Here is a 24069-nt window from a genome sequence, read left to right as displayed (position 1 = left end):
TGTCCTTTCATTGCTGTTTGAAAATGGAAATAAATGTCAATTTTACTTGTCCAATGTAGTTCTGACACACTGCTTCCCTTGGACTTGGAAATAACCAGGCTTTGGTGGTGGGACGAGGCATCCAGAAAGCAGGCAGCAAAATAGTTACAAGCAAAGAAACACAACTGTTTTCCTTGGAAAGCACTTTCGCCAGAGATGAGAATAGTTATAAACAATTAAATAAATACTTGATAGAACTTAATCTTCAGTGTTCTGACTAAAATACACGATTTCTCTGTAATTCATTCTCTTATCTATTGTAGCATGTATGTGGTGGTATTAGCTGTTGAGCAAGGAACTCATGGAAGCAAAATGTCATTTTCTGACAGTAACTCATTCATAAAAACACCCGCATCATGACGACCAATTTTTAAGAGTACAGTAGGGAGGAGTTTTCCCTTAATCTTCCCTTCCCTTGATCTTGAAGGCAGATACAGCATTAAAATTTTATTTTTAGCATTTCATAGCATAACATGTTTGAATGCATGCCCATTTCTTAACTTTTTTGTTGTTTTAAGCTTAGGAAACCATTTGATAAATATAGCAAATGCATGGGGGAATTTATCTGTTTTGTTCTTACAGTAACAAAACCTTGTAGGAGAACAGATTTTCTTGCATCAAAAAAAGCTGCAACTGTTGATCAAGATCACAAGTTTAGATGCAAGTTCTTGGACTGTTTAAAATCCTTCCGCAAAGCCAAGTTATTGCATTATCACATGAAATACTTTCATGGAGTGGAGAATGCTGCGGGATCACAGCAGAACCCTGTAAAAAGAAATATTCAAACCAGAGCTTCTTTGGCTTCTGAAAAAGCTAATCAAGAAAGGTCAAAAAGAGGACGGACCACAGCTGGGTCATTGTGTAAGTATGTTGCTGATCTCTTCCTTTATTTTAAACAGCAGCAAGCAGGACAAGCAGCAAAGAGCTGAAGGAGCCTCTTTAGGTCTCCATCTTAGCATTTTTCTTTGTGGAGAAGCAGCATAGTATGTCTAAACATTGTTTTAAAGAAGATAAAACTGAAGAAATTCCTTCATCTAGAAATATAGATCATGTTCTGTAATGAACCGACTACACAGCTTCTATTATTCCCTTGTAATAACTCACTTGAGTATTAAAACTCTGTTCTTTTTTCAAAACTACAATTCCCTGAGTTTCTGTTTCTGTTCCCCCCATCCCACAGCTTGACAAATATCTAAATAGTATTGTTGAAAGATTTCTGTCTTTTTTTTGTGTTAAGGTAACGATCTGAGAAACTCCAGTTTTCTCCTATTTCTTACTTGGTCTTTACATTTCGTGGTCTGACTTACTACTCCCAGTGGCTGCAGTATTTACAGTTCTCGTTGCTGGTTGGGTTGTAAAAAGGTCCTAGTGTTTAACAAATGCAATTGCTACAGCCGTACATGAAAAAGATCCTCACACGACTGATGGATAGTGGAAAGGGATACAAACTTAATGGTTAGGGAAAAGTAAGTTCTGAAGTGATAGCTGCGTTGCAGTCTACAGAATCGCATTAACTTCTGCTTCACCATCTCATTCTCTGAAGCACTTTCTTTCTTCCTGGTGTCTCACGTTAACATCAGAGCAGCAATCTGGCTGCAGCTGGGAACTGCAGTGGTGGTCTGATAACTTATCCCAACATTGTTCTTGTGGACTGGCTTCTCTTTGTACTGCAGGTCCGTAAAAGTTGCCATCTCTTGTCTTCTGTTTTATGAAATCAAGCTTTCTCTTTGCTGAATTCCCTGGTGGTTTTTTTGTCTTTGTATTTGATCTTTCATTAATATTCTCTTTAGTTAAGAATTTCAGAGTCTCGCAAGTTGTTCACTGAGCTACAGCTCACTACAGCAGAATACATCCAGCCTTACTTTGCTTCATGTCTGCTTTTCCTAATGTGTCCAGCAAACTTCTTTTCATTTGAGCTGCGACTGCCTGTCCCTAACGAGATCAGTGTAACAACGCACTGCTACTGCATGTGGACTTGTATACCCAAATACTTTTGTAACTTCAATGCAAAGGCGTGAGTGTTGGTTAAGTAAGATTTTTCTTTAAATGCCTCGGGATGTGTCAACTTGCGTGTATTATGCTTTGCATGCAGCTTAAACAAAACTGAAATACTGCCTGGAGAAACAGAACTGAGACAAGTGCTTTCTGAAGAACAGCTACTACCAACTGCACAGGGTCAGCACAGGCTGCTCGCGTGTTATGTGCTTTTCCATAAACACACTTCTATTCTGCTTTTTGTAACTGCATAGTTATCTTGGTTTGAGAAGTTGTTTACCTGTGATTGTCTTGAACTGACTAGTGACTCAAGATCTTGACCCTTTCATTTCTCCTTTCCCCCAAGTGCACACTGTTGGTTTGATGTCATCATCTTGGCTGCACTGGCAGGTAATTCTTTATGGTGTTGAGTTGTAACCATATTTGCATATTTTAAGCTCCCACCCCTTTCGTTCCCCATTTGTGAATGGATACTTTTAACCTGGATTATTTCCATGATGTGCTTCATAGCTTATCCCTGCAAATTGCCTCTGGTTGTGCTGACAGCTGTTGAATGGTACATCGAGGTGGAAGGTGGACTGTGAAGTTTTCAAGTCACCTTCACTGTTGAAGGCTGCTGTTGTGGAGCTACAGTACCGTTCTTCTCGATGAAGAAAAGTAATGTCCTTATATATCAGTTATATCATATGTCTGATATTAAATGCCACTTGGTTTGTAACTCAATGTGTTCTTAATTCTTCTAACTTTTGTCGTAGGGGTAACACACATTCTAAAGTAGAGCTAATGTGGTTTCTGAGTATTTTGTTGCATTTTGTGATCTGTTCTTTTTGCAAGCATCTCTTCTGTTCTTGATGGCATGGATAGGAAGACAGCCTGCCAAGTAAGACCTTATCCATGTCTACTGAACACTTCAATGTCATATTTTTGAAAGGCTTTTCAGGATATACTGCTTAGTGACAGTGAAGACTTTTGAATACATAATTATGGTGCGCGGTGGGTTTACTTTTCATCTTTGTAGTCTTTTTATGAGAAATAGTTCTTCTGTTCCAAGTGAATATATTTAAATAGTTTTAGCTCTTGGTACAGATGTCCTTTTCTTATACTTTGCTATATTAGCTAGGTTTTAGTGCTTAAGAAAAGGTGGCATTTTCTATCAGATAAGACTTCAGAAATCATGAGTCTTGTTATGCCATAAGCTTGGAGATACTCTTGGTTTAGAAGTTTTATCACACTTAAGTCCTTATCTCACAAGTTTTATTTTGGCATTCTGGGTCTCCTTACGGTTTCCGCTACATGTTAAATTATAAATAAATAGCTAAATGGTGGTGTGGACTGTTGCCTAGATCTGAAGTGAAAATACTTATTGTTCTCAAAGTTCTAGGGAATTACGTGTTATTCGGAACAGCAGGAAAACCTTTTCCTTGTAGTGCTTAAAGTTTAGAATTCCGATACAGAACAGAAGGTGGATGTAAGTGATCTTCAATTACTATGTTGTGGGATGCAGGAAGGAACAATTTAAGTATAAATACTTCACACTGGAGACTCTGAAATGCCAACAGCTGAAATGTAAATTGTGCCACTTGGCATTGGTATCAAAACTTGAGTGAGCTGGAAAGGTTGATGTGGAACTGATCTGTCCTGTCTCTCCCTTTTCTCTAAGAAGGATCTTGCCTTTGCAGTGGCAGATTTGACAGATCTCTAAATTCTGTAGTGGTTCTTCATTGAACAGCGGGGAAGGAACTACCGTTGTCTATCTTGCGTTTTAGATATGTCTTACTGCTCTGAACAGAATGACACAGACTTAAATGGCTACTGAGTGAATTCAGGCAATGGCTCTTCTCTTTAATTTATCAGGAAGTATTAGAAGATGATTATGATGAAACAACTCTTCCCCCTGCCCAGTCTTATAACACCTCCATGAGTATTGCTCCTATTTGGTCTTTACTGAAAGAACTGTCATTATAGAGAATAAGGCAGTTGATTTTATGTCTCCGTGGAATACAGGAGATGTTTTGGCCTGCAGCTCTGGGTTGTGTTGCACCTCAGCAGGTGCATGATGGAGCCCCCTGCAGCCATTCTGTTAAAGAGAATCGAGACCTGCAAATATGTGTGTGGATGCATAAGGTTAAAACAAGCTTTTTGAGCCTAGGGTGCAGATGGCTCCTCAAAGTCTGTCTTGCAGGAAAGAGTTGTTTAAGTTTTTGACAGTTGAAATTGAGATGTTCTATCAAATTTATCATTTGCAAATTGAGTGTGGCATGGTGGTGTAGAGTGTTAAAATTTTTGGCAGCTAGTTACTTGTTGATTGCTGTAATAAGGTAGAACCACATGCCATGTTCGTACCCATTTACCATAAATAGGCTTTTTCTTTGTGGTCTCTTCTCTTTCTCTGCACAGTCACTTAGCTTACTGTTGAAGTATTGTCGTGGTTCAACCCCAGCTGGCAACTAAGACCACAAATAGCCACTCGCTCACCCTCCCCAACCCCCTGAGTGGGATGGAGAGAGAGTGGAAAGGGACGAGAGAACCTCATGGGTTGAGATAAGAAACAGTTTAATAAGGTAACAACAACAAAATATATATAGAGAGAGATACAAGTGATACTTAATGCAATTGCTCTCACCAAGCGGTGACTGTTACCAAGTGCATCTTGTGCTAAAGAGCCAATCCCAGTGCAGAGTGTGTTCTGATCCTGAACGGGCCATCCCAGCAGGAGGGCAAAAAGGCAAAGAAGGCCCCATTAACTGCAAAAGGCCGAACTAACAAGCTGGAAAAGCCAATCGGAACTCCAAATGGAACAGAACTTGGAACTGCCAATGGAACTAATGAGCCGGAAAAGCCAGCTCCAGCTATATTGGGAGCATGACACCAGTGGTAGGGAATATCTCACTGAACAGCCTGAATGTCAGTGTGGGTGCTGTCCTGTTATTCTCCTTCCCAGCTGCTTTTTGTGTCTGCAAGCTGGACAGTTGAAAAAGTCCTTGATCTCCATGGCAACAGCCAAAACATCAGTGAGTTCTGACATTCTTTTCATACCAACTTGAAAACATAGCCTACCTGTTCAGTGTGTTCTCACATTATTCTCATACCAAATCCAATACAAAGTACTGTGCTAGCTACCAGAAAGAGAAGTTTCCAACTGCATGAACAAAATTAACTCTCATTCAGTTAAACGAGCACAAGTATGTCATCCCATACTGTGACTTGTGCCCTACAAACAAACAACTTACTCTGAAGGTGCCAGTTTCTTCTTTTCATATGTGTCTCTCTGTCCATGTTCTTTAAGATGAAGTGCCTGTAAAAGGCTATTTTTAATAGTTTGGTTTCCTGACCTAGAGCACTCCAAGGGCATGAGGTATGGGATAGCTTGGTTTCATTCTTTGTACCTGCAGCTTGTAATTTGAACATCTCAGGTGAGTCTTTCTGAATTAGCGGCTTTCATGTTTTGGTAAGATCTTTTCATCCTGGAGGTTTAACAGTATTTATTTCATGCCCTTGTGTCGAACAGTTTTTCTGAAATCTGAAAGCGAACTCGTGCCAGACTTCAGTGCCTGCACAGCTGATGCTCTCCCTCAGACCTTGGAGAGGCTCTGCACTTGGTAGGAAATTCTGACCTCATTAGGTATGAACAAGTAGGGGAGTCGATACCTGTGTGCAAGGAAATGCCATCAAAACCTTCATTAAGGTGGCTCTTAATGCTCTTAATGACCACTTAGTGCTGACAGATTGGTATTGCCCTCAGCACACCTGTCATACTGGCAGGGATAGCATCAGTCGATACCCTTGCGCTCTCAGGATGTAGCTCAGCTCCACTGAGGAGTCTTGCTCTAATGGAGTTAAACCTGGTTGTGAGACTTTTAAAAACGCTGTGCAGCGTTAGGCTGCAGTTTTGGTACTTGGGTGTATGACGGCAGCCTGAGTCTGGTAGGTTGCTGCCAGTCTTGGCTCTGCTGTTCTTGCCATGGGGAAGAAAAGAAAGCAATGGACCTGTCATTTGTAATTCAGAGACTAGAAAATCTATCCCTTCCAAGGACTCCATAGAAGGAACTTCAATTAAAAACATGCATGTTGTCAAGTAGGTGTAAATTTTTGTATGTGACCTCATTGTTAGAAAATTCTGCCTACTCATAGTTACAACGTCTTGTTAATGCACAAGTGTCTTAATGCCAGGAATACATGTAAAGAAAAAGGGGTCTCGTCTTCACTTGTGTTACTGGTGAGATCCTAACTGCACGTGTAGGGAACAGGTTGGCAAACTTGCTTTGGCAACTTGAACACGTACAGCATCCGCTTGTCAACCGATAGCTGTTCACGTGTGAACGTGTGGCTGAGCAGTTTGCAGGGTGATCCTTCGGGGGTTCTTGGTTCCTCTGGACGTTGGCTGGTGGATGGCTCTGCTAGGCCATGGGTGACCTGCAAACACGGGCTTGCTCGTTGGAGCAGGTGAAGATCTACATTAACACCCTCTGTGTTCTGCAGAATTGCCGATCGGCATTTAGTTTGAGGAGGAAGGCTGTGTGAAATACTTCAGCTGTAAGCCAAGGTGATATGTGGTCTTTCGGTTCTTGAAAATATTAGTGGATATTTTCAGCAAGTGATCTCACAGCTGTGGATGGTAAATACTGTCTAATTCCTAACACTTGGGAGCTGAGCCTCTTTGCTTCCTTTGAAGGCTGAATTATCTTCTTAGCTGAACTCTAACATCTTTTGCGTTTCTTTGGACAGATGATGATGTCACGGAGTCTTGACATGCTCAGTTCTCTTAAGGCTCTGTCCTTGTGGTTTCTGCATGGTTGAGGTGCTTTTGTATTTTAGATCTCAATTTGTTTCTAAGATTTCTGGCTCAGCTCTTGCTGTGGAAGAGGATAGTTCTCCCGGGCTCAGAGCAGAGAGGCCTGAAGGAGCTCTGTGGAAGGAGGCTGAGGGCAGGTAATCAGCAAGCCTTTTCATCTTGTTTTTTATGGACACATCTCCTGTTCCTACTCATGGTATTTAGCATCATCTGAGCTAGAAATTAATCTGCTGGTGTTTAATTTCAACATCACTGTGAACAACATCAGCGCAGCCCTGAATATCAGGAGGGCTTTTAATCTATTTGTAGAGAATTGTTTAATTTGGAAGATATCCTGGATGATAGAGGTATTAAAGGGTACTGGTACCTATTTTGATTTTTGTTTGAGTTGGGCATCCTCAGGAATGTCTGGAAGTCATCGTTTAGGTGCCCCCGGTGTCCCACCTCAGGATGTTGTCATGGGCCCTGCGTAGACAGCTGTAGGAGATGCCCAGGGGGTTCTGAGCGCAGTCCTGCTGCTCACTGCGGTTTTCGTGTTCCCTGGCAGTCACCTTGGGTGCTTACAGGGACCAGGGACTTGCCAGAGGAGTTGGTTATAGCACTGACAGAAGCAGGAGGTGTTGGCCGTGTGAATACGGTGTATTGTGTGCTCTGTGTTGGCCTTTCCTGAAGCTGAAGCTGGGAAGCTCCAGGGTCTGGGGGGAGGCGGAGGAGCAGGATGGCTCGGGTTGGGAGGTGAGAGCGCACGGTGCAGGTGATGCTAACGAGGGAAGTCTGAACTTGGGGAGCGCGCAAGTTCTAAAGTCAGATACCTAAATACAAATTATTGGTTGTGGTCGTTATGGTAAGTAACAGCGTTTGTTGTTTGGAGGGTAATTTTGTAAATTGACTTGTCTGAATTATACTTAAATGTTCTTTTGAGAGGAAACAGGACACTAAATGTGGAAGGCTTACAAATTTGGATCTTCATGGCACAAGTTTTAACATTTACTTTCCCAAAAGTAAAATCTTTTCAAGTAAGTAAAAGTAAATCTTTTCAAATTTAGTGTCAGTGCCTGAAATGTATTTGAGTGCTCCAAGATCTCATAGACCCTCTAAACTTTTCTATCAATGGAACAAAAGGTGTTTCAAAACTTACCATATTCGTTGATAGCTAATTTTTTGTCAGTTACTGAAGAAAAATACTGCTGGTGTGTGCTACCAGAGTAGTGTTACTGGTGGCTGAAAAATCTTACAGAAATGTGTTAACCTTTCTGTGTCATAAAAGATATGACTTATTCCTCACAAAAATCTGAAATTTCAGTCTTGGCAAAGCTAAAAAACCTAGTGGACACACAATAGGGTTTTGTTCCATCAAGAGTCTGTGTGCACAGAGCTCGGCCCACAGGAGATCCAGGTGCTTTGTCCTCTTCCAAAGACTGGGGGGGTCAAGGTGGCCACGGGGTTCTGCAGATGCAGATCCATGAAATTGAGTTGAACTGTTTAGAGAAGGGGAGTTGGGAGGCCTAAGTGATGAGGGTTGTCTGGTTTGTACAGCTTTTTCTATTGTAATTTTGGGGTTCCCTGAGCTGGTGTTCTGTAAATATTTTTGGAGCTTAATGCAGAATGGTAGACAATCAGGAAAGCTCAAGAAGGGCTCGTTAACACGACTTCTTACCCTGTTCTGCTTTGAACAGTTTGCATTTCAGGAGGTTTGTTAGAACACTGGTGTTCCCAAACAGGTTATGAAGTACCTTAATCTTATTTTTCAGCTGCTGTGTACCATGGAAAAAAGTTTTGTCTGTCTGAACTGAGGATGTCTTGTTCAGCCAGTAGTCATGGAAGTTCTCAGATGAGCAGCTTCTCTTAACAAGAAGTCCTACAAAAATAGACCTGTATTTAAAACAAACTCTTTATACTTGTTCCTGCAAGAGGAGAGGTTAGTCCTGTAGAAAATGGAAAGCCATAAACATACAGCAGTATCTTATCAAGGAGTATTTTCTGGTTTTCATACTTGTGCATACTGTGGTATCTTAGCACGGAGTATCATGCGGTTTTGATAATTCTTCATGGAGAAGTCTCGGAGCTCTTGAGGTGAATAAGCACCCGAGGAAAGGCAACAGTGAGTTTCCTGACTGGACAGAAGGTGCCTTCCTGAGACAGTCTTGTGCGGAAATTTGGAGTTTGGTCTAGTTTCTATCTTCTATTGTGGCCGCTCTAAGGCCCTATGGCACATGAGTAGAAGGGGACCATTTGGTTACAGAAATAGTTACAAACAGCTCCTTCTTTTGTCTCTCAAGTTCTAATACAACTTCCAGAGCGAGAGGACCAGGGAAAAATTCATCTCATGGCCTTCAGATTTCTGGATCTTGGAGTTTCTTTTGACTGAAGAGACCTACTGGATTCTGAAAGCTCTGTACTGACATGTCTTAATGTGCCTTGTTATAGCTTCAACCTGAAGTGTTGGTCAGGGCAGAGTATTTCATCCAATTTCTTCTCATAGACAAGCTCTCTTGGACTCTTTTCCTTCTGTTTTCCGTCATTCTCAGGTACTGCTTACAATTATTTAGTTAGAGGTATCCAAGTGAAAATGCAGCTGACATGTAAGTCTGTCAAGAAGGAAGTTGCCTTTTGTATCCACTGCACTTTTGAGATGCTCATGATGATAGAATTAGATGTTCTTGATGAAAATCAGCAAGCTGTCACCTTGGCTACTGGGTGTCCTTGTCTGAGGCACTTGATGTCATATTCCAAAATGCCAATGTACTCGTCTCGCTCAGCCTGGCTGTCGAGCAGCCGCAGATTTTATCAGCTTCGCTTCTCTTTCACCACATCCAGGAGTCATTCAGTAGGTGCTAGCAGTAGGTAGGAAGATGAGAACTATTTGACTTGAGTTAAATAGTAAATGGAATCTCAGGTGAAGCCATGTCTGTATCTCTTGATTTTTGTGAATTTTAGGTAGTGATCCTGAATTCTTGCATCTCGCTCTCAGTTGAAACACTGTTGGTTCAGTGGTGTGTATTTAAAAATGCCCATCCTTAGATGTGCGGAGCTTCTTTATGCTGCTTCTACATGCCTCATTGCAAAGCACACTTAGAGAACAGGCTGTGGGTCTTCTAATTAAATCAACAGGGCCCCTTTTCTCTTAAAGAAACTAATAATAAAAATTACCTGACCTGTATCTTTGCCAAACTGAACTGTTTCTCTTTCTGTCTTTCCTCAAAGCCGTGGTATTTCTGGAAGAACAGAGCTTTGCGGAATGCATTTGCATCTACTGTTTCTTTTTGGGAAAAACAAACCAACAAAAGCATTACAGGTTTTAGCCTTTAAATGAGCTTCTCCATGGTCAGGTTGCTGGGATTGTGAGCGGAGTGGCTGATCGGAAACGCTCCACCTGGGCTGCCAGAGCTGCTGCTGCTGAAGTGGGCTCACGTTTGGAAAGTATTTAAAGCTTGGACTTCATCTTTATTCTCTTTTTAGATGCTCCTCTACACATAGCCCTAAGGAGTACCCCATATAGAGATGAAAAAATAGAAAAGAGAAGAACTTCAACTCCTGTAAGTGCATTAAATAGTCACCGACATTCTGTTAGAGAACAGACCAAGAACCACATAGCGAGATCGCTGCGGAAGCCTCAAGAAAAAGTTGAAAATGGTACGCCTTTTTGGTTTAACACGAAAAAGTTAAACTTGGAAAAGTCTTGGAAAAGTTCTAAGCATTGTAAGGAGCTGCTAACTGTATACCCTCTTTTTGGAGAGTTTCATTTTTTCTGAATGTACAGGATAAAATGTAAGTGGTGGGGTTTTTTTTTTGCATTGTTTCTTTGCAGTAGCTTCAAACAAAGACTCGATATAGGGAATTTTATAAGTGTTCTTGCGAAACACATTGGGGTTTGATCTTCCCAGTCGCTGTGTAATATTTTTAAGATGTAGAAGGTACTAAGGTATTTAAAGACATGAAAAAATTCTTGCTTATTTTTTGCTTGTTTGATACACGTCTTAATTCTGCTCAACTCTTGGTTGTCCAAAGCATTAAATATTTTAAGCAATCCTGAACTTATTGAGATACTCAAACTTAATAAAGGAAAAAAAAAAGCGGGGAGGGGGGGGAAGACAACCTAGTTTGTTCTCCTGTAGTTGTTTTTTTTAATAGAATTTGACTACTGGTAGTCAACATTTCTGTGCTACTGGACATCTCTGAACAACTTGATTTCACAACTTGGACTGTTCAGTGGTGTAGTGTAAACCCTGGAATCTACTTCAGTATAGGTGGGTAACAGGCAGACGTGGGGCGGGGGGGGCGGTGTATGTACATATCCACATATATATAAATTATATATATTTAAATATTTTTATATATACCTAAATAATGTATAAATAACTTCCAACATACTTCTGGACTTAATACATCTACTACATCATTTACTACTACTGCATCCCAGATTTACTACATATTACATTTACTACATCCAGATTTACTACATCACCACTTTCCTTCAGATACATAGTGCGAATTTGAGTTACAATAATGAGGAAAACTCAAACAAAACAAATCTGCACTTGGACTGTTGTGTCTGTGCCAGGTGATCTCTGTTCTGGAGATGCTCTGGAAGGTCCCTTTGCTGGTCACTGTGTTGTTCTGTAGCTCGCAGTCATCAGTCAGTACTTGGCATGTGTCTTTATTCTCGGGCATCCTTTGCTGCCTCCCCTGTAGGAAGGGTCTGAGTGAGCTCCTGGTCCGGGTCAGTCTCTCTGCCATTCAAAGAAATCGAGAGGGCTTTTTATGTTTTTGCCAAAAAAAGCCTTTTTAAATATGTAGTGCTTGTGTGATGAATTTTTAGGATTATTACATAAGGCAGTTTATCTTTGATCATAGGAATCTGTGAGGATGCTCCTAACCTGGGTAGTCTTCTTAGCTGGTCTTTTTTCAGTCAGAATTCATTAGACTTCAGAGTGCTTACAAGAAACAACTTGAGACAAAAAGATACTTCAGGGTTTTTGGAAGGCCTCTTTTATAATACTCATTCTTTGCAGAATGATTTTTTTTTTTTTTTAGGAAAAAAGATCTAGCATTAACTGTGGTGTGCAGTTAAGTTGGCTGTACACAGAAATTTACAAATACTTGGATTTTTTCAGATTTTTAAAAGACATACTGACAAGCTCAAGGGGAAGAAGTGTGGAAGAAAGTGACAATTTTTTGTAATGTTCCTTATGGATATGTTGGTAGTGACCGAAGTAGCATACTCTGCGCTCCTGGTTATTTTAAATCAAATCAAATGAGCTGATCATGCAAATTTTAGTTCCCAAGTGAAAAGGTGCCAAATTTTCCTACCTATGTTGACCTCAGTTATTCTCTCTTTGCTCTTATGGGGGAATAAAACAGGAGAACTTACTTGCATGCCTGTGTATGAGCAGGGATCGGGAAACGGTGCCAAAGGATGCTGAGCATGGCAGGACCAGGAGCTGAGGACAAAGGAAAGTAGAAAGGAAGTTGGAAGCTCTTGTGCTGAGACTGAAATCTGAACCCCTCTTTCCTTTCTGGTTTTGGTGTTGTGGTAGGTTTTTTTGGTTGTCGTGGTGGGGTTTTTTTTTTTGTTTGTTTGTCTTTTACCCTCCTCAGTAAATGGTAACGAGGGGGGCTGAAGTTTGTGTTTTGTGCTGCCAGGCACGTTCCCTCGGCAGGACACATCCCGGGTACACAGGCTGCCGTCGCTCTAGGTGGGTAATGGGATTCCAGCTGCCATCGCTAATGCCGTGCCAAAAGGGGACACGAGTGCCAAAGTAGCAGGAGATGTTCAAGGACTCAGAGGATGGGGAGATACAGAGCTCAGGTCTCCCACGAGGAGGAGCTGATGAGCTGGTACAACGGGACTGCAATTTCCAGTTCCTCAGCGAGCTGTTTGTACCATGAATCTGTAGCCTTAGTTGTGAACTGGGGAGTTTACTGTTGGCATGTAGGAAAGAGGTTAACATGACACACTGGTATTGCTGGTTCGCTTCATGACCAGGTAGGATTCTTAAATGTTTTGTGTAGGAGAAGATTTCTTACAGAATGAAGTGCATTTCAGTGCTTATTCTGGTATCAGTCATCGGAAATTGAACTAGGTTTCTAAATGGAGTTGTAAGTGGTTTAATCAGCTAAGCACTCTGAGAGCAGAGCCCTTTTCAGATGCAAGGCATCCTTCTGGAATAGATTTTATGGTTGCACCTTTATTCCCAGCTGAGTCAGAATAATTCACTTCGGGAACTGTATACACATCTAGAAATTCTGCTGCAGGGACCTGAATCTTAAAGACACGAGCTGTGAACCAGTGCTAGGATATGGAAAACAAGGGGTTGTGCACATTACCTTGCGGCGGGGTTACACTTCATGGCAAGTGCTCTGGAAATATGCTGTGAAGATGGACTCAATTGAAAGATAGCACTTAAATTATGGTGGTTTAGTGTTGTTGGTTTTTTTGTTTTGTTTTTTTAATTCCTATGAAAATAGGATGGAGAACAGATGGTGAGAGAACAGCAGTTAAAGCCAGCTGAATCAGTCGTTACTCCATTTTCAATGACAAGAAAATATTTGACTGAGGAACTGTAGAGTGGAGGGATTGCGGTTTTGTTCTTGTCAGACTTCTGTCACAATGCTACTGAAATGTTCAGCCATAGTAATTTAGAAAATGGATATAACAAATCCCCCAGTGTTTTCTTTTTTAATAATCTCTGAGGCACATAAGTAGTAAATGGACACTGGTGATTTCTCTAACATGCTGTTGTAACTTTGTGGGACAATCAAATTAGAATGTAAACACACCATTCCAATTATGAAAGCTGGGAATTATTGCAAGTAAGTTTTCTTGTTCTTTGCAGTGAACTGGCCCTGTTTGTCCAAAGAAACCGTGGAAGTCTTTAAGAAAAATGAGTAGAATAGGTGTGTATATATCTTAAAAAATGAGTTGGAATGTTGTCTAATTTCAGGTGTCAAAGAACATGAGAAGAACAAAGAAAGAAAATCCAAAGACTGTGGAAGGTCCAAGTCAAAGAAAAAGAAAAAAAAGAAAAAGAGAACTAAGCCTGGTAAAGCTCTTTCTTCTTCTGTAGAGGAAAACACCTGCATCATTTTGTTTTGCCTATTACCCAGATCCACACTCTTAGAGCAGACATTGCAGATAAGACTCCTCTTCATTAATCTGTTATTCCGATTTTATTAATCATTAATGCTGCATGGCGTATTACAATAGTGTTTGTAGTGGCACAGAATAAATCTGACTCTGAAATCGATGTCAGGCTTTGTCTGGCTTTTCATTGGCAAGTGCACTTGTATACAAGTTTTTATCCAGTTAAAGAGGGTGCAAATGCCCTGGATTTGTTACCAGATACCCCATGTACTAGATCTTCTACGTTATGAGTGAGTTTTGGGGCTCCTGTGTGACTGATGAGTTTGGAAATGTTGCTGGGTCCTCTTTGTCTGCCGTTAACCTTGTCATTTTTACATCTTCGCTTAGTATGGGCTTTCAGAGTCTGTGACAATGAGCCCTGTTAAACCTGTCACATCCTAATTTTTTTTTCCCTGAAGGATAAATCTCTCCTCTCCTGGTGAGATGAAGTAAAAGCCTGATTTAAAGTCTACAGTCATGCTGTGCGTCATACTTATGTTGTGTCTCATGTTGTTCCACCTGCATTAATGGGGTTGTAGTAGGAACGTGTCTCCTCCGTTGATTCCATCTAAAGAGGCTTGGGAATGCTTTCCTTGGGTCACTTCACACTTTGAACTTCATGTGTAGGCCCAGGTGTAATTGGTGATTGGATTCTCCACTTCTGAAAATCACAATTGATTCTGAAAGATTTCTCTAATGAAATGTTTGCAGATCGAGCCTGGCGGCTTCCTCTGCCACTGGATGTCTGGGATCATGAATGCAGCGCATTCAACCTGGCGTGCATACCTTGTCAAACTAGAGCTGCTTATGGAGAAGTTTCTGAGATGGGAGAAAATACCTTATCTGTTTGTGTGCTGCCATGAAGAAATAGGGCAAGCTGTCGTGAGAGGAGAGGGGAAGGAAGGCTGGCAGACTGACTCAGAATTGTACTGAAACAAATAATTTTAGTGAGTTTCTGACTGAATGGTGCCCTCAAGTATAATGATAATATGCAAAATATAATTTGTAAACTTATGCAATAGTTGCATGAGTAGTACCCACAAACTGCTTGTCCATCTGCCTTTGGGTTTTAAAACGTTGCTTGCCTTTTTTTCGATGTTGCCCTTCTGGTTCTTCAGGAACTCTGCAGGTTTCCTCCAGATATCTGCCCGGAGGGTGCTGCTCCTCACTGCACCCAGCCTGGGTTACCCACAGCCCAGGACAGACAGATGGGAACTTCACAGAGCAACTGGTCGAGGTGTTTTCTCCACACGTTCCTAGTTGAGGGTTTGATTTTCCACCCATGCCTCCTGTTCTGTGCATACACTAGGAAAATACCAGGAGGGATGTTTTCTGTCCTCTTTGTGAGGTCAGGGGATGTGTGTGGCCCATGTGAATAACAGCGGGATGTGAGGGACAGATCCCAGCTGACAGTGCTGTGTGGAGGTGCCTGGAATGCAAAAGTGCTTATAAACCTGTGCACCCTGAAAGAATAGTTAGCTTTAAGTAACCAGTCAGTTCAGCCTTTCTCATGTCAGCAGGGAAGGATGACTGAGCTGCATAAGGTTTTTCTGGTTCACACAATAACTTTCTTGCCTCTAGAAAGCTTGTAGATCTTTCAGCAGCATAGTGAAGTCCCAGAGTCCTGGTATATTGATGTGGAAACCGTCTCAGTGAATTATACATGCCTGCTACGGGCGTGCGTGGTGCTGGTTTTTCTTCTGTCGACTATTCTTGACCACGCATTTCTAATAATAACACTATTTTACAGAATACTCTGGTAGTGAAGAAAACACAGATGTTTCGCAGGAGCTTTCGCCTGAAAAATCGATTGTCACAAAATGTGTTTCTTCAAATAAATCATCTGCCCACCCAAGCACGCTGTTGCACTGCTCTGACTCTGCACAGCACAGAGGAAAATCAAAACCAAATGGTAAGATGACTCCCTCTGTGGTTTGGTGCTGTCTTTCATTACCAATAAACGCATGAGCTGGACTAATGCATGCAGGAGCTAGGACTCATGATGTAAATTTGGCTTTTTGTATGCAGGATGAACCCAGTTCATTTGCCAGAGCTTGACATTGCTGCTTTTTGCTTTGGCTTTACCTTCACAGAAGCTTTAAGACTGTTGTCCTTATTTCAGAATGCAAACTCATTTTGCACCTTTTTGCAGCACCTTATTAGCTCTATAATAATAATATTTAGACTACATTAATTTGAAAGCTTTACTTAAAGTAATAACCTATTCAGAGTTAAAAATAGATGCTGTGCAAGTTTTATACAGTATGTGTGCTCTGTTGGAGAGATTTCTGTTTGTGGTTGTGTGTAGTTTTATAGACAAGAGTATGATACATGGTTGTAATGACTTTCTGAGCTTCATAATGATGAGAAGCTCTTGAGTACTTCTTAGTGTTTTCATAGTACTTTATAAACTTTCGTAATGTTTAATATCTTGGTCCATCTTGCTATTTACTCTCAAAAGCCCATAAAATAAAAAGGAAGACAGATATTTTGTTCTTTCTAGTATTCTTAAAGCTCAGATATTTGAAGACAATGGGAAATGCGTGACAGCTTGATGTGCAGGAACCTTAAATTCCTTATTGTACATAAACATTGAAAGAGGTGCAAAGTATTGGAAATTGGTTTATTTAATCCTTTTCGCAATTGCTTTGCTGCTTTTTGCATCTGCAGAACTTGTACTAACACTTAAAAGCAGTGCTGTATATAAATAAGATGTGGTGTAAGGAATAGTAAAACTGTGTGAAATGAATGTGCAGCGCGCTTAACCTGGTGCTTTCAGAGTACGTCAGGAAAGTGGTGTATCTCAGGGCTGGAATAAAACTTTTAAACATGAAAATTAACAATGCATTGGGTTCTCAGCCCCTTAAATTTGAGAACAGCTGTTTCTGCAAAAGATCTAGTTTCTACCACAGGCTGGTTCTATTTCTACAGTCTCGTTTCAAGGACTAAGTCATCGAAATAGTTCTACCCAATATAGGTGGGAGACCACAATCTAGTTGAGTAACTAAAATTTTTACCTTCTGGTTTCCTCCAGCTCCTTAGTGTATTTCCCAAATAATTAAAATTAATTAAAATCCTTATCTTTTCCCTCTGCCCCTCCATTCTGTCCCCAAGGAAGGTGTAGGCATTGCATGAATATTACTGAGGTGAGCATCTCAGTTTAGCGTGTTGTTCCATACAGATTCTCCTGGCGGTTTTACTCAATCCATAGAGATGTGTTAATGCTTCAAGTAGCGTGGGAGCATTCTTAAAGAATAGCTTGGGCAGTGTCCTCAACAGGAGTCTCCCTGAAAACAGTAATTTCTGAAGCAGGATTCAGTTCAATGTTGGACTCTGAATGCTTCTGTAACAGACGTTACTTGGTGAGGCTCTTTCTTGGAGCTCTGCGCTTAAAGTACTAAGTTGCTATTTTATACAAGTTGCAAAAACTATTATGAATACTATTTGAATTTATAAATCTGGTTTTGCTTATCATACTTGTCTAAAGGGACTTTGTGCCTTTGATTTGAGGCGCTGTATGTTGAGAGTACAATTGTAATGGCAGAAGCTGTTAAGGTGGAGTATTTTGAAGGAGCTAATAATGAGAATATAAAACTTCATTATGTAGTAACCTTCAATGAACTCACTGTTTACTGAAGGTTACTAGATAATGTAAGTAATGTTGTGGTGTTCCTTAAATTACATGGTGAACTCATGCTTTTAGAAATGTGTGTCTGCGTACTCGGGATGAAGTCTTGAGAGTTATTTGACCTTTTTGTAATTACTCAGGATTTTGTCTGCCTGCTTTTTGTACAGAGGATGACACCCTGAGTGAGTCATCTCTGGACAGCTTGCTCTGGAGTGATGACGATGGCAGTCAGGACGTTGATGTCACCACCAACCCTGACGAAGAAGTCGAAGAAAGTGATTTTGAGATTGTTCGGTGTATTTGTGAAGTAAAAGAAGAAAATGACTTCATGATTCAGGTACGAAGTGGAGGGTGAATGCACATTTTGGGGAACGCAGTGGAAAGTGTCAGTGGAAAAGCTGTTGTAGAAATATGCACAGATGTATTCTGTACATGAAATAAATTATTGTTGTCCTCTGAAATCATAAAACTTTTTAAGATAACCTGTCAGGGTGAGTAGCTGCTATGACAGGTAGAAAACTTTGCTTTCTGAGACAGTTTGTGAAAAATCTTCCATTTGTCTTTTTTAATTGACAGAAAGTAGGGGAAGAGGAACAATTCTATACGGTTGGCTTGTCACTAGTGGATTTGCATTTTTCTAAAAATTAGAACACTTCCTAGGTTTAGAAAATATGTGTTTAAAATCAGTGGCTTTTTTTCTCTGGCTTTTTTGCTTCCCACTAATCCTGAGCATGTTCCGAGTGCCGCCGTGAGATGGTGGTGCCCTTCCACTGCTCTGCCCTCGCAAGGAGCTTGACGTAAACGTATTCTACAATCCTTGAGACAGGATGAACAAAACAAATCATGACTTGAGTCTTTTGTTTTGAAGCAGGGCTGTGTTTGTCCATTCTGCAGCTGCTTCTGTGGTTTTTAAATTCAGAGTTCCTGATCTGTGTAAAGCCATCTGCCCATTCTCCATATACATATGCTTTTTAAAACAGCTTTACAGAAGACTGTTTCCAGCCAGATCAGTGTATATTATCTCTTCTGCTTAGAACTGGTGATAAAAGCCTCTTTAGAACTGCCCTGCCTGTTTACTTTTGCTTTTTGAGACACTTGGAAATTATCAAGAAACCATTCCCCACAGAGCTGTTCTGACCCATTCCACGCGGCTCCTATTAATTTCAAATATGAAATTAGAAAATTCTTCAGCATTTTTAGCTCTAGTTCATTTTGCCACTGCTGATTACATGAGAGGCACGGTCCCCTTTGGGAATTCTTAGGTAAGTCCTAGAAGAATCATGTGTAAGGGCTTAAGTTTGTGATGCTCTTGAACCTGGATCATGAGCTTTTCATAGTTGCCCTTCTGAAGAATTGAGCAGTGGGGTTTTGTGTGTTTGGGGGTTTTTGTGGGGATGTTTTTTGGTTGTGGTGTGTGTGGTTTTTTGTTGTGTGGGGTGGTGTTTTTTGTTGGTTTTTTGTTTTTTTTAGGGGACTCCCACCCTACCTAGATAACTTTGCTTGTTGTGGGACCTCTGTTCACAGTGGGAGCAGCATAGCTGGGCAGCTGTGCTCATTGCAAATTCTGAGGTAATTGTTGTGTTCTTTTGAGAAGGTTGTTTTATTGGTGAAAGGATATGGCATGACACTGACTTCAGAAATATTTTTCTGGCGCATGAATCTCAGCCCCATCTGCAGCTTTTCAATTCACTTTCCCCAGCATTCTGTTGCTATTTTTTGTGAGGTTTGAATCCTGCTTTGTAGGACCCTTTGCTGGGATAGTTGCTGGCATGTTCTGTGAACTGTGCTGCCTTTTTGCTGTTCGGGACTTTTTTGGTGGACTTTATTGCTTGAATGGAGGCAGAAAGCTGTTAAGGAGCAGAGGAGGTGCACTGTTTAAATTGTAGGGTGAAGAATTCTTGGCTTCTGCAGGAGGGCTATAGAAACACCTTTTTTGCTCTGAACAGCATAATTTTAGAAATTTTTAATACAGCTAGTTAATGTAGCAGAATTTGATTTTTATTTTTTCTTTTTTTTTTTCATGTCTTCAACAGTTGAGCTTAACAGCTGACTCAACTGAGTAGTGTTTTTTTGGCCTGCCATACTCTTTGGTGAAGAGTTGCTCTGGAAGGTATGACGGTTTTTCTCTTAGTGCTGACAGACACTTTTGTGTTAGTGTTGGGTCCTCAAAACGCAGGACAAAAGGCACCTTGTGCATTAGTGGGACAGGATGTGGTGATGGACAGTGGTCAAAATGACATAAATGGCCCCTGAGTGTCTAGGAGGACATGGGCTATGCAGAGCTCTCATGTAGGGGTTTGTAGGCTGCTTCTGAGGTCGGTTTTCTAGGTTGAACAAGTTTGGGGTGTTTATGAGTGTACTGCAAAGTTTTAAACACTTCAGCTGTGTTATAAAAGAATTGTGTAGGACAGCAGGTTATTCTCTGTGGAAAAGAGATGCAGATGGACAGCGTGGTGAGGACCTGAGTTCATTACAGGGGTTGGAGCAAGGAGCCGATAAGGATATTGTGGGGAGTAGGTTAGGCAGATGGTTTGCTTAGGGTACCAAATGCTGTGTTCCTCACACCTTTTTGTCAGCCTGTAGTTTCTGGGAAAATGTTTTGAACAGTCTGATTTTGTGTCGTTGATGTAGAAATTCCTAAGTTCACTCTCGCAGTACAGGGCATTAATGCAGAGCAAAGATGCCATGTTATACAATTATGGAATGATGACAAGGGGAATCTATTTTCAGCTTTTCAGAGGTGTAGGGCTGAGATTGACACTTCCCTTTGACTTTATAGAGTGAGAATCCTGTGTAGTTGTCATAACTTTATAAGAAGGAAAAATTTCTTCCCTGTTTCCTACTCCAGTTTGACCCTTGGAAACTCAAATTTAGAAGTGTCTGCTCTAAAGAACTTGCATTTAGACTTGCCCTCTCTTCCTGAAGACACGTAATTTTGCACAGTGTATGGCTTTTAGAAGAATATTGTTATTCTTTGCCGTTGTCTCCATCACGGTGTTCATTCTGCCCCTGCTTTTCCTCTGCAGTGATCGGACTGAAACACGCGGACACTTGGGGTGTTTGTTTGAGCACCTGCCCTGACTTGGTGCCAGAATCAGTTTCCAGGGCGGTTTCTCCATGCGTGTGACTGGGGGTCATTGCTCCTGGGATACGCGTACGGTGCCTTATTGTCTCTTTGAGCTGCACTCATTTCCATGAATGTGCCCAATTTAGAAATAATGAGGGGAAAATGTTACTTTACCAAAAAAAAAGGAAAAAAAAAAAAAAGAAGAGTCAGAACCTTTTTTTTTTCTGAAAGTCTGGGGACCATTAAGGCTTAATGAAACTCTTACACAGTTAAACCAAGAGTTTGTTCCATTTAGATCTTCAATAATAAAACACCCAAGAAATTTCAGCTTAGAGATTTTGCAAAAACCTCTTGCTTTGTCTTGAACTTGCTTTAAATCAATTGTCTCAAGCAATTTGTGTATTAAAAGTTACCATTCATTATACTGGGATGCAGAAATATGGTTTTGCATTTAAAGTACCTGCCTCACCGGAAGTTAAAACTGTATTAAAAAGAATATATCATTGGCCAGTGCTGTTTCATTCTGGTGTCTGTAGCTTTGCAAGGAGGGGAGATGACTGGATTTCATTTTGGAGCCTGTGTAAAGCCGTAGTTCAGTGTTGCCATGTGTTAGTTGTGGAGGCACATCCTCCCTTCCGAGGGTCGGGCCCAGAGAAGTCCAGCCAAAGTGTCTTTGTCCCTTCCTTGTGCTTTTTATACCTAAACATTGGTGAATTTGAGTGTGACACAGAGAATTCTGGGGCTGGATTCGGTCACCTTGGAGGTGATGGATATAAAGGGACTTGGGATATTTTTGTTCTGGTAAACGAAAAGCTGCTTTAAATACGTGTCCATTGAGTTTGGTTATTTGTTTTGCACTTGAACTTGGATTTAAATATCTGCAGATAAAAGAACCTGCAGATAAAAGGAAGAACCTGTGCCCTGATGGGGTATCAGTAGAGTAAAATAAAGTTGGGATGCTTCATTAGAGCTCTGGGCAAATTTGCCTGGAAGAATCCCTGTGCCATATGGTGTGATTTACAGCATGCAAGTGGAACTATTAATAGCTCCAGGAGCTCCCTTTTTATTTTTAGGACGCAGTCTGTTTTTCTTAACCCATTTTCTTCCTTTTAGGACACCTTTTTCTGGCTCCTACTCATGGTCTTTGTGAAAGGAGAATGGTCTCAGCCTTTTTAAAAAACATCTGCTTATTGCTGTAGGACCGTTTACCCATTTTGTAAGGCAAAACATTGTTAATCCCATCTTTCAGAAACCTGTTTCTCTCTCACCTTTTACATTCTCTGTTCCCAGTGCTTCGATTTCCTCCACACCTGGACCACTAATTTATTACAAATTCAAAAACTGGCGGTCCCTTTCTGTCTCTCCTATCTTGAGGAAAGGCAGCAGATCAGAGCATTGATAAAAGCGTTTTCAGTGATGTTGAGCACAGATGAGATGCTCAGCAAGTTGGCATCTTTGTAGGTCAGTGAAGAGCAGCATCTGAGCTCACTGGAGTTCGTGGTTTTGTGCAGCTCATTTTGAAAACCTTTGCCAATATTGATGAGATTTCTGCATTAAGCTTTTGGCTTGTGCTTGAGAACCAAAGGTCATGATCTGTTGTCTCACTGCTTGTGGAAACGGTAATTCTGAACTGATATCAGTTTCAAGTCAAAATTGACTTCACATTATTATGTGGGGGTTTGTCCTATGTTTCAGTGGTCTTTAGGCTAAAGCTTGTTAAAGCGTGGGCAGTGACTGAAACAGAACACCTGGATATAGTTTTTCCTGCTCTAAAGCTGTATGACTTCGGGTACAGTGGTTGCATTTCAAATAGCGTAGCTGCACTAAAAAAGTAGGGCCAAATTCTATTCGATCTTTGCTGATATGATTGCTCACACTTGGAGTGATGTCAGAAGTTTTAAAAGCCAGTACAACTGCATCTGCACTCCAGTTTTGTATTAGTAGAGCTACTTTAGAAATATTAATAGATGCAAAGTATCAATAAAGCATAATATTGGTTAGTCCTATGTGACATAAATATCCTTTGGATTTTATACTTGAATATGATTTACTGTTTGAGGGGGAAACCTTTTTGTTCAGAAAACTTGATGTATTTTGCTAAAGAAAGCTTGATTGCCTGCTGTTTTCTGTCCTGATTGCGTGTGCTTGAATCTTGTGAAAGATTTTCATCTCCAAAGGGAACGTTTTTGTACCTTTCAGCGTCTCTGTTTCCACTTCATAATTGTCATTCTCCAGAAATCCATGTGAAAAATGTGTGGGAGGGGTTCAGATTTTATTGTTGTCTGATTCTTTAATGTGTTTGCTTGTAGCTGGAAGAGGGGGGTGGGTATTAATGCACCTTTTTGTCTTAAAATATGTAGATGATGTGTCTCTTAATTGAGGTGACCTTATTGAGCTCCTGTAGGCTTCATTTCTGCTGATGTGCACTTCTTGACTTTGAACAGTGTGAAGAGTGTCTGTGCTGGCAGCATGGAGTCTGTATGGGTTTACTGGAAGATAATGTACCTGAGAAATATACCTGCTATATTTGCCAAGATCCTCCAGGTACAGAAATCTAAGGTTACAGAGCCTTCTTATGTATGTAGTAACTTTATTAGTGTGTGTGTGTGTATATATATATATATATCTGTCTCTCTCTCTCGAAGATTAAACTACTTTTTTTGCTCCCCTAGCTGTATCTGTCATTATAGTTAATTGAGTTCAGTTGTAGATACAGAAAGTTTAATTTATGTGAATTTACATGAGTCAATACTGTGGAACTACAGCTGGACAGGAATGGAAATGAATGTTTTTAACTGTGATGATCATCTGTCACATATTTCCCAGTAGTAGGGATTGTACTGTCTGGCTATGGAAAATAAATGTAGAAGCACTTGAGAACCGTAAGCAAAGACTCCCCATGGGCTCATCTCGAGGGCTGTGGCTTTTCTCCAACACCACCAGGCTTATAGATTCTTTAAAATGAGTCAGCAAGAGGCTCGCTGCTTCTCCAGCTGGGATGTGTTAGTCCTTATTACAGAAAGGCCCTTGCAATCCATATATATATATATAAATACAAATATAAATTATCTTGGTTGATTAAGCAGCGTGTTCTCTACTCCTAACTATGTATTTCAAAATGTCTTAGTCCATCTTATGCAGCAAGTAAAATTACACTTATGTGGATCTCTTCTGAGTTCCTACTCTATGAATTCTAAAGCCTGGCTGAGTGTGGAAACAGATGAGGTTCAGGCTCGAGCCCATGTTCATAAATAGTCAGAAAATCTCTGCCTCATCACAAGACATTTTTGGTTAGTATGCATATTTGGATTTTGATCTCTGCTTTTTTATTTTTGGCTGTATAAAACTACCAAGCCTTTGGTAGCTTAACTCATTGGCTTCTGTAGTTTTTATACTGATGTTGATTGTACTTATAGCAAGGAAGA

At 40.7% G+C, this 24069-nt stretch overlaps 1 protein-coding gene across 4 annotated transcripts in view; it reads left to right on the top strand.

Annotated features, from left to right (window-relative positions):
* The window catches only part of PHF20 (PHD finger protein 20), a 68885-nt gene that overhangs the window by 33393 nt on the left and 11423 nt on the right, over positions 1-24069 (top strand). For 2 of the 4 annotated variants that reach the window (XM_065645457.1, XM_065645458.1), the window contains exons 11-16: positions 622-900; positions 10286-10459; positions 13771-13869; positions 15700-15861; positions 17745-17914; positions 23089-23188. In XM_065645457.1, the coding sequence (XP_065501529.1) occupies positions 622-900; positions 10286-10459; positions 13771-13869; positions 15700-15861; positions 17745-17914; positions 23089-23188 (984 nt within the window). The remainder of the gene's footprint in view (positions 1-621; positions 901-10285; positions 10460-13770; positions 13870-15699; positions 15862-17744; positions 17915-23088; positions 23189-24069) is intronic. The other 2 variants (XM_065645459.1, XM_065645460.1) reach the window with 2 other exon arrangements.

The sequence above is a fragment of the Caloenas nicobarica genome, chromosome 15, assembly GCF_036013445.1.
Source record: "Caloenas nicobarica isolate bCalNic1 chromosome 15, bCalNic1.hap1, whole genome shotgun sequence".
In the NCBI taxonomy this organism is placed as follows: Eukaryota; Metazoa; Chordata; class Aves; order Columbiformes; family Columbidae; genus Caloenas; species Caloenas nicobarica.
Note: the sequence above shows the minus strand (reverse complement) of the source record. Positions and strands in the feature narration are given on the sequence as shown.